Source organism: Chrysochloris asiatica, unplaced genomic scaffold (genome assembly GCF_000296735.1).
Source record: "Chrysochloris asiatica unplaced genomic scaffold, ChrAsi1.0 scaffold00168, whole genome shotgun sequence".
Classification (NCBI taxonomy): domain Eukaryota; kingdom Metazoa; phylum Chordata; class Mammalia; order Afrosoricida; family Chrysochloridae; genus Chrysochloris; species Chrysochloris asiatica.
Window position 1 is genome coordinate 5426355 of NW_006408686.1, and position 10054 is coordinate 5436408.

The 10054-nt window shown below is 52.6% G+C and overlaps 1 protein-coding gene across 1 annotated transcript; it reads right to left on the reverse strand.

The window, feature by feature from the left end:
* Positions 1-447: 447 nt before the first annotated feature.
* DLL3 (delta-like 3 (Drosophila)) lies at positions 448-8318 on the reverse strand. Its single transcript, XM_006871528.1, has 9 exons — positions 8250-8318; positions 7820-8101; positions 6568-6625; positions 4130-4372; positions 3037-3254; positions 2063-2285; positions 1124-1715; positions 735-862; positions 448-458 (listed from the first exon to the last, which is right to left on the reverse strand). Exons 1-9 carry the CDS (start codon positions 8316-8318, stop codon positions 448-450), a joined length of 1824 nt encoding a protein of 607 aa, XP_006871590.1.
* Between the last annotated feature and the right edge of the window lie 1736 nt (positions 8319-10054).

The following is a 10054-nucleotide window of genomic DNA, read 5'->3' on the forward strand; positions in this document are numbered from 1 at the left end:
TGAAATCATCCCAGGGAGAAACAGCCAACTTGAGAAAGAAACAGAATCAGAAAATCCAGTCCTACACCTACCACAGGATCTCACTTTTTCTCTTTTTTTTTTTGTCAACTAGTTTCAGATGTTTCTTTCCCCTGCAACAGCTAAGAGTCTTATCTACAATTTTTCTAAGGACACAAAATCTCTCCCCTTAGCCCCAACACCAAATACCAAGAAATCAGACTGGCAAATTTTAGTTGATCAAAATAAGAGCCTTTATAGATGTCTCTGGAACCATGGGGAGTGAAAAATAATACGATATAAATAACCACTATGTACAATTTCCAACAGTGACGTTCTCCCAGCTACCCCTTTCTGGTTCGAATTCAGAAGTGTCTGGGCAGATGCTGGGCACCAGCGAGTAAATACAAAAATATCCAGGCTCCGTCTCCAGGCAATGATGGCAAAGGCTCAGGTCAGGCCTAGAAACAAAATGAGAAGATGTTAGAAAGGACTGCCTAGGCTTCCTCTCCCCCTCCCCAGTGCGTGGAAATTAGCCAGAACCCCACTGTAACCTCTTGAAAAGTCACAGGTCTTTCAAAAAGAAGATGGCCAGCAGCTCAAAACGACAGCAAGTGGGATGTAGGATAGACTTAAATTAGTCAGACCTGAAAAATGTGGGCTTATGAACCTTCCAGAGGTTTCCGTTTTACACATAGGGAAAAGGAAGTTTAGAGATAAAACGGGGCTGTCTCCACCTAGTGTGCCCAATGGTGCAAGGACGTAGAGGCATGCGGCTACCTCCTGAGCGTAAATCGAAGAAGCAGATATGACATAAACCGCTCGAGACTCTCCATCTTCCGGGCGACTCCAATCCGCAGATGGGCTGGAAAGGAAGACAAAGGAAAGATGCAAACCCTTGAATTCTCAGGTTTTGTTTTTCCCACCCATCAAAGAGTCCTGGTGTGGCACTGGAGGATAAGCACAAGGGCAGTTCAAACCCACCAACCGCTCCTGGGAAACCCTATACAGGGTCGCTACACAGATTCGCAACCGCCTCCACGGCACTTATCAACAATGGAGGGAAACTTGACGACACCGAGGACCAGGAAGATCGATGCAAGCAGCCAATAGCCCGGCCCCTCACCTCAGACCTTCCTCTGAATCTTCTCGCGTCCGCATATTATTGAGCGCATCTGGGAGTGCGTGGATCGGTGGCTCCGGAGTCCCAGCCAACAGGCGAGACCCAGTATCCCGGCTAGGACCACGGCGTCGCAAGTGAACTAACAAGACTGCAGCACCCGCCAAGCCCAGGGCGACCAGCATTCCCAAAACCGGCAGTGCCAGGAAGCGCTGGGTGTCCCCCAGCCTCGGGCTCAAGGGGGTGGCAGGCAATGCACCTACATCATCGTCCGCGCCGTCGGGGTGAACTGGGAACTCGCAGCGCGCGCCCATGTAACCGGGCGCGCAGGCGCAGACGAGCCCGGAGAAGTGGGCATAGCAGCGGCCGCCGTGAGCGCAGGGGCGCGTGGCGCACGGGTCGGCGCGCTCGCGGCAGTCGCGACCACCGAAGCCCAGCGCGCAGGAACAGCGCCGCGCGCCCCGGCCCTCCAGGCACGTGCCGCCGTTGGCGCAGGCGCGGCCGGCACAGTCGTCCAGGTCGTGCTCGCAACGCGGGCCTGCGAAGCCTGCGCGGCAGCGGCAGCGCAGAGCATAGCCCAGGTCCAGGCACAGCCCTCCTGTGAGAAAGGGGGCGTCAGTGCGCAGGCGCGAATGGACAGCCTCCCAAGCCAGCTGGCCCCTTCCCCTTTGTCTCCAGTCTGTAACCCCAGCCCTCACTGATCACCCTGGATCTTACGGGCTGGCCTCTTGGAGTTGACCGGGCTGTGTGTCTATCTACACAGGCAGCCACTTCCTTCTGTCCCTAGTGACACCTTGCGTTAGCCCAGCCTTGTCTTTTTGGCTCTGTTTCTCTTTCTCTCTGTCTTTTTTTCTTCAGCTTCAACAATTCCAGAACTACACGGGTTCTTCTTGCCCAGGGACCCGGTCCCACCCCATCCCTCACGGCTCTGGTCCCCAGCCTCACCATTCCGGCATGGCTGCAGGCTGCACCTGTCCACTCTCTTCTCACAATTGGAGCCCTGGAAGCCCGGAGGGCAGTGGCAGACGTAGGCAGAGTTGGGGTCTACGCCCCCTACACACAAGCCACCGTTGAAGCAGGGTCCGTCCTCACATGTCACCCCGCTTACTTCACATCGCAGGCCGTAGAACCCGCGGGGACAAGCGCACTCGAAGGAGCCTGGTGTTTCCTGGACAGGGAAATGAAGTGTTGGGCAGGTGGGCTCCTTGGAGCAAAGTCCCATGGCCCTCCCTCCTCAGAGTCTCCACCACTGGGGTTGGCTCCCTTTCCAGCCTCATTGAGAAACCCTCCCAAACAACACTCCACTTTGTGTTTCTGTCTCTACTCATGTTACCCCACCTGGAAGAGCCCCCTAAACATCCACTTCCCACCTCTACACTTTTGTCTACCACATAGTCTGTTTGGTCTGCCCTTCCCTTCCCGAGTTTGTCTTCCTAACTTTCTCTTGTCTTCTGCTCCCCAGTCCCCACAATTTGAGTGTTTGTCACTGTCCAGGTGATTCCAGGTGACCCACGCTGGCCTCTCCCTTATCCCAATCCACACCAAGTTCATTCCCATCTCCACCTCTGCTCACCCAATGCTGCTCACTCAGTCCACCCTCTCACACGGTGTGCCCCTCCACCAAATCGAACATCAAAAGCCCCAGCTCTGTGCCCCCTACCTCCTCCAGAGAGCTTCCTTTCATGTCTACCCCTTCCCCTCATATCCCAAATCCCTATTCCACCTGGTCCCACCATCCCCTACCACTTGCTGGCTCTGCCCACCCCCTAATCCAACTTCAAGGCCCCGGGTGCAGGCTGGACACTTCCAGGAAGCCCTCCCTGACAGCTGGCCTGAGTGCTCCAGCCCAGTAGGTGTCTAAAACACACCCCAGAAAGAGGGAGGTGAAACTCCCAGGGTAGGGGTGGGGCAATACTAACACTGCAACTGCCCCCGTTGAGACATGGGTTGCCATCACAGGGCCCGGGCCCAGTAATGAGACATCCAGCGGTGGCAGAGGATGGGTCCCTGGGGTTGAGGCAGCTGCTGGTGGAGACTGGGACTTTGCAGAGGGGCCCAGACCATCCCTCCAGGCATTGACATTCATCCGGCTGCTCACAGAAGCCATGCTCTGGGCTGCAGCCTGCTCGACAGGTCACTAGGAGGGACACAGAGGCAGAAGGAAGAGTGTGAGGTAGAGGGATGGAATGAGGAAGGCTTCTGAGTGTTTTTCATGCTCTACCTTGTTGCATCCTTGTGACAACTGTCTGCACTAGATAGTAGCTTATGCCCTCAGTGACTGAGGTCCAGAGTGGTGAGATGACTCACCTAGCTAGGAAGTAGAGGAGCAAGGATTTGAACCTAGGCCATTGGATTCCAGAGCTCTTGGGAAGGGGATGGGGATGGAGGGCCCCAGGTCTGGGTTTGAAGAAGAGCATCGGGGAAGAGGGATTTATGACCCGGGAGGGCTCCTGTCTCTTCTGAATCAGTCTGGGGGCCTTAGGAGCCTCAGTGGGTCTTGCCATGTAGGGAGAGATCTGAGAGAATCCAGGGTAAGTTGAGGGATCCGTGGTTTTAAAAAGGAAGGGGATCTGATCACAATCGTAGGCAGGGAGGATGGAGGACCCCTTGGAGAGTTTAGAAGTTTCTAAACTCCTACGTGGAAGTTGGGAGGCCTCAGAATGAGAAGTCTATGGGGTCTATCTAGAAGGAGTATGGGTATGGGAAATAGGCGTATGGTTCCTATGTGGGGTTGGTAAGAGTACTGGAAAGAGGGAAGGGGTCTGAGGTACTGAGGCAGGCCTAATGAGAGATCTAAGGTCCTCAGTTTTCCCAAAAGTGGTAGCCAGTAGCTGAATCTTGAGAGGGGGCTGAAGACCGTGAGTAGAACTGGGCGGGATCTGGGAACAAGGGAGTCCCCACTTCCCTGGAGAAGGGTATCTGGAGTACTGGTAACTGGGTAGGGGGATGAAAGTAACAAAGGAGGGGCTGGGGTCCCCGGCAGGATAGGATGGTATTGAACGGAGGACTCACGCGGCGCTGCGCATTCATCCTCCACGGAAGCGCAGGGGCGCTGTCCCGGGCCGCACCGCGAGGGGGCGCTGCGCGAACGGCAGAGGCGCGTGCAAGCAGCCCCGACGGCGGGCGGTTCGCAACGCGCGCGGTAGGAGAAGCGCAGCTCCCAGCCACCTGCGCGCTGCACATCACGTGTCCACGGGCTCCCGGCTTCCAGACGCCACCGCCTGTTCACGCGCGACAGCAAGCTCCAGCCTGGTCCTGCAGGGACAAGAGAGAGGCGCTGGTCGGCCCGCGGTGAAACTCTACTCTCCTTAGAGACTAACCCGCACTGACTTGCAGTCTCCAACCTCTGTTAACCAAATATTAAACCGTTGCCCTTCAGTTAATTTTCTTAGAGACCCTATAGCACGCCAAAACAATTTGTATCCAGCCTGAGATCCTTTGATACTGCCATAGCGACAGTTACCCACTTAGCAAAGCTATAACCTTCCTGGGAACTTTGATACTGCAATCTCAAGTCGTTCCCCCTGACTACGATGACAATAATTCTCCCACGAAAGCCTTGTGTGCTAGTTGCCTATAGTCTATTCTGACTCACAGCGATCCCATGTATACAGAGAACAACTCCGTAAGCTCTTGAAAGTTGTGACCTTTCCAAAGCAGATCACCAAGCCTGGTTTCTGAGCTGCCTCTGAGGTAGGTTCCAACTCAGAGAACACTATGCACAGAAGAAACACTGCCTGGTACTACCCCATCTTCACAATCGTTCCTATAGTTGAACCCAGGAGGTACCTCTAGGGGTTTCAAACGACCCACCTCATGGGCTCAAATATAGCAGGACCGGATACCATGGAGAGATTCCTACAAAAGGTATAATGACACCATATTTTGCCCTTAAATCCCTTGATATTACAAAGTAATTACTAGGCCATAAATTATCCCCTATAGGTGCTCTGGTAGTGTAGTTGTTACAAATCAGGCTGCGAACCTCAGGATCAGTAGTTCGAAACTACCAGCTGTTCCACTGGAGAAAGATGAGGCTTTCTGCTCCCGTAAAGATTTACAGCCTCGGAAACCCTGTTACAGGGTCGCTATGAGTCGGAACAGACTCCACGACACACCACCACTACCACCATATCACCCTGTGACACTGGATAGTCCATATGGCAAAGTGACAAAAGCAGATCTTCCCATATTGTACCTCAGAATCTTCCAACATCAAAATAGCGACCAATGACTAGGCCATAAGTTACTCATATCATACCTTGTGACCTTAGGAGAGTCCACTTTGCCCTCAGCAAAGCTGTTACAGCCTGGTATGGATTAGATTGTGCCCCCTAAAAATATGTGTTGTGAATTCTAATCTCTATGCCTGTGGTTGAGGAGTGCTAACGGCATTGTGGGTTAGGTGTTGCTCTGAGAACCACAAGGTCAGTGGTTCAAACCCACCAACCACTCCCAAGGAGAAAGATGAGGCTGGCTGCTTCCATAAAGATTTAGTCTCAAAAGTCCTGTAGAAGGTCACTAAGAGTTGGAATTGATCCGATGTCTGTGGTTATAACCCCATTTTGGAATGGGTTGTCTTTTTTATGTTCATTAGGCAGGACTGGTGTAGGATGCAATCTTGAGTCCATCTCTTTTGAGATATAAATAAAAGAGATGAAATGAACGCTAGCAAACAGGTATGGCGGAAGAAAGACACTTGGCCACATGAACACTACCCAGCAGAAACTCAAAGAGACAAGGGCCTTCCCTGAGAACTGACATCCTGACGTCAGATGTCTAGCCAGCTAAACTGTGAGGAAAATAAATTTCCACTTGTTCAAGCCATCCATTTGCTTTATTTCTGCTATATTTTAGCACTAGATAATTAAGACACACCCCAACAACGGGCTGCAAGAGTTTTCTATATCAAAATGCCCACCAGCCCCCACCCCCTTCCAGGCCTCCCTTAGATGCTGGGGAGTCTGTTTCAACTTATAACAACCTTATGTATAACAGAACAAAAACTTATCCGGTCCTGTGCCATTTTCAAAATTACATAGAGCCAACACTTCTTCCCCAAAGTAGTATAAGAATACGTCATATCTCTCTTCAAAACTCTCATTCAAAATTCTCCCTGGCGAGCCCACAACATTCCTTAGAGTTCATGAGACCTCTATGTAGAGAGGGTGACAAAGAAGAATCAGAAGTAACTCCTATTGCACTTTGGTTCTCAAAATCATGACGCAGGCAGGAGCAGGGCTGTGAAATGCTGTCTCTTGCTTTTAGTGGCTTCCAGGACCATGGACTCCGTATCCAGTCCCAAGATCCACAGCTCCATACTCCAGGAAGTGTGATGACACCACAGGACCAGGGATTCTGTGAAGGTCCCATTCTGCAGCATCAGGTCACTCCCCTGGACTTTTACATCAGGCTACAACTCTCTCTACCCCAAGACTGAAGACACTCACCTCCAATCTGTTCTCCTAACTCCTCCCTCCAGGTTTCAATGATGAGCGAGAAGGTACCCTGGTTGGGTTGCAGGAGGGAGAAAGGAAGGAATAAAAAACATTGGTCAAGGCAAGGAAGGACTCAGTGAAGACCAGAGTCATCATTCGTCGTTAAGTGCTGTCGAGTCGGTTCCGACCCATAGCGACCCTGTACAGGGTTTCCGAAGGTGTAAATCTTTACAGGAGTAGAAAGCCTTATCTTTCTCCAGCAGAACAGCTGGTAGTTTCGAACCGCTGACCTTAGGTGAAATCATGGTCAATTCTGGGGAGCAGGCAGACAGAAGATAACTCCCAGAGGGACTGGCCTAGGGAAGGAATAGCATGTTTGGCTTTTTTTATTGAGTACTTACCCTGTGCTAAGCACTTTATTCAAGATACCAGGTTGAATTCCTCACAAGGGAGACTTGTGAGGTACCTTGATAATCCCATTTTACAGATGAGGAAACTAAGGCTGAGTCTAGAATTCAAATACAGGACTGTTCACTACTGTGCTTTTGGGATTGTGGGAATGGGCCATAGGATTTTGGAGATGAAGGGATCAGGAATAGGGGCCCTACTTGGAAGAATTGAGGAAGGATAAAGTGAGAATGGCAGTCCTGGGGTGGCTCTGTGGGTTAATGCTCCAGACCGCAAAGCCGTTTGAACTGCAAGGTCAGCGGTTCAAGCTCACCAGCAGCTCTTCAGAAACCCTATACAGAGTCGCTATGGGTCGGAACCGCTTCGACGGCACTTAACAACAACAAACACAGAATGGGAAGGTTCCTAGGTGCAAAGAAACTGAGGATCCCAGTACTTGAGGTGGCACTGTGGCTTAATGCACAAGACTGCAAAACTGTTTTAACTGCAAGGTCGGCAGTTCAAGCTCACTAGCAGCTCCTTGGAAACCCTATACAGGGTCGCTGTGGGTCAGAACCGACTCGACCTCGACGGCACTTAACAACAACAAGCAGACAGAATTCTGCAAATACAACCTTTCCATAAAATGAGTTTGGAGTTCTGGGAATTTGGAGCCCTCAGCCTGCAGAGTGGGGTCAGAACATTTAGTGTAGCCAGTGAGTGGGGTTTAGGGGTCTAGGAATACATAGTAGAGTTACTAATCTGAGAATTTGAGATCCCAAGGGATCTTGGAAGCTGGAGAGGAGGGGTCTGGAGGAGGGGATTTGGGTGAAGGGCTAGGCCCCAGCACCTGGGACACCCGGGGCCCAGGTCTCACCGGCCAGGAGTCACGGAAGGGAATGCGCATGAGGCCGTCGGGCAGCGGCAGGTCAGACGTAGGTGCTCCCGTCTGCCGGGTGTAAACCGGTCCGCGAGCACTCAGTGCAGCGCCCAGGGCGCACGGGGACTCTGCAGTTTGCTCTGAGACCCCCGGCTTCAGGCAGACCCGGAAGAAGAGGCGGCAAGGGTCCTGGGCGCCACAAGGCGACGGCGGAGCGCCAGGTCCAGGACCCGGCCGGAAAGAATGGATCTGCAGTTCGAAGACGCCGGCCGGTCGTGCCTAGGGCAGAAAGGGGTACAGGGTGAGGGGGCCGCAGGGGCTAAAGCATCCTGTCCGCCCTGCGTCCCCTCCCCATTATCCCCAGGTCGTCCTCCGCCCCCCACCTTGTAACCCTCCCGTCCCTCTTCATCTCCCGCGGGTCTCTGACCTGGGGGAGGAAAAAGAGCGCCAGGAACATAGTCCGGAATAGGAGCCGGGGCTTCCGCGGGACGACCATGGCCTTTCAGGGGTCTCTAGAGTCGCAGCTGCTGGCTCTGGAGCCTTATATCCGAGGGGACGGCCCCGCCCTCCGGGGGACTCGGGGAGAGGGGGGGGTCGCAGGAATGGAGGTCCTTACGGGAGCAGCCTTTAGGTTGTGTGGGCACGGGCGACGTCGTGAGTGTGTGCGGTTGTGGATGCGACGTTGTGTGTAGCTCGGGCCCAAGGGTTAATTAAGCCTGTGTATGAGATTGTTAATGGTTTCCAGATTGTGTGTGCGCGCGTGTAGTGCGGGCCAGAGCTACCGGGGGACTGTGCGTGACTTCGTGATTGGATGTCTGAAATTGTGTGGCTCAGTGTGTGCCTGGAATTGGTTGGTGGTCAAGCCCCTTCCTGAGGTTTTAAATCGCTTTGCGCTTGTGTGTGTGTGTGTGTGTGTGTGTGTGTGTGTGTGTGTGAGTTGGGGGGGAGGGTGGCTGTCCACAATGTCCTTGGTTCTGTTGTGTGTGGATGCTTCGTTGTGTTCGTCGACTGAACCTGTGATTTTGTGGTTTGTGCTTCTCGGTGTGTGTGTGTGCGTTAGGGGCAGTGCGTGAAGGGCCGAGGGTGTGTGTGGACGTGGTGGGAGGTCTTATGTGTGTAGCCGTGTGTGGACTTGTATGGGTGCGCTCGCGTGCGTTTTCCCCCAAGACAAAGCCACTCTCCTAACTCTGTGGCCGTGATGCCGCGACAGACGCCAGGGCCGAGGAGCCCCTGCCTCAAAAGGGGGCTCCCAGCTGTATGTAAATGTCGCCATCTGCCGGGCGGCCGCCCCCCTCCCCCTCCGGGTCGCAGCTGGTCGGTCCGTTTGGCCTCCGGAAGGTGTGAAGAGCAAATGGGCAGGAAATTCCCTCCTCGCATAGCAGGGGCCCGCTTTCCCAACCCAGGATGGAGGAGGGACACCCCTTAGACCTACCAGAAGTCCCTTAGTATTCCTGTGCCAAGAGCAAAGAAATCGAGTTTAGGAGCAGATGCCCCGTCCCTCTAGTCATAATCACTCCGTGAAGTAAAAGCATTCATTTCTAGAATTTAAAAAATTAGCTTATTATAGGTGGGAAATAAAGGTCTAATTTATAGACCTTTTTCTTTTGGAGGAGTAAAATCAGGGGATCAATGAAGCATTGACTAGTGGAATCACATACAAGTGCTAATAATTTTTCAAGTAGAGGTTTCAAAAGTGTGTACCAATCTGGAGCTGTCTCTTAATCCAGAGGATCCTGGTTTAGTGGGGAAACCCAGTACTCCTCCACATAAACTCTCTCCCTATTCGCTATTCTTTTCATTCTTGTTTCCCCAGACTTTATCTCCTCTAGGAAGCCCTCTCCCCCAAGGGGATCAGACACCTGCTGGGAGCTCTAACCTGTATTCTTGCAAGGACTAAGGTCCTCAGAGGAACCCAAACCTTCTAAAACAGCCTCTCCATCTAACTCCACTCAGTTCTGTGGTCTCAAAAGATGCAGTCAGATATCATATATGAAAGTTAAGTGTAATCGAGTCAGTTCTGACTCATGACAACCCAATACAGGGTTTCCAAGGAGCCGCTGGTGGGGTAAAAGTTATTGGAAGGCAAAATGGAATCTGCACTGTTGTTAGGTGCCATCTAGTGGGTACCGACTCATAACGATCCTGTGCACAACAGAACAAAACACTGCCCAGTCCTGGGCCAATCTCACTACTGTTGCCATGCTTGAGCTCATTGATGCTGCCACTTGGCCA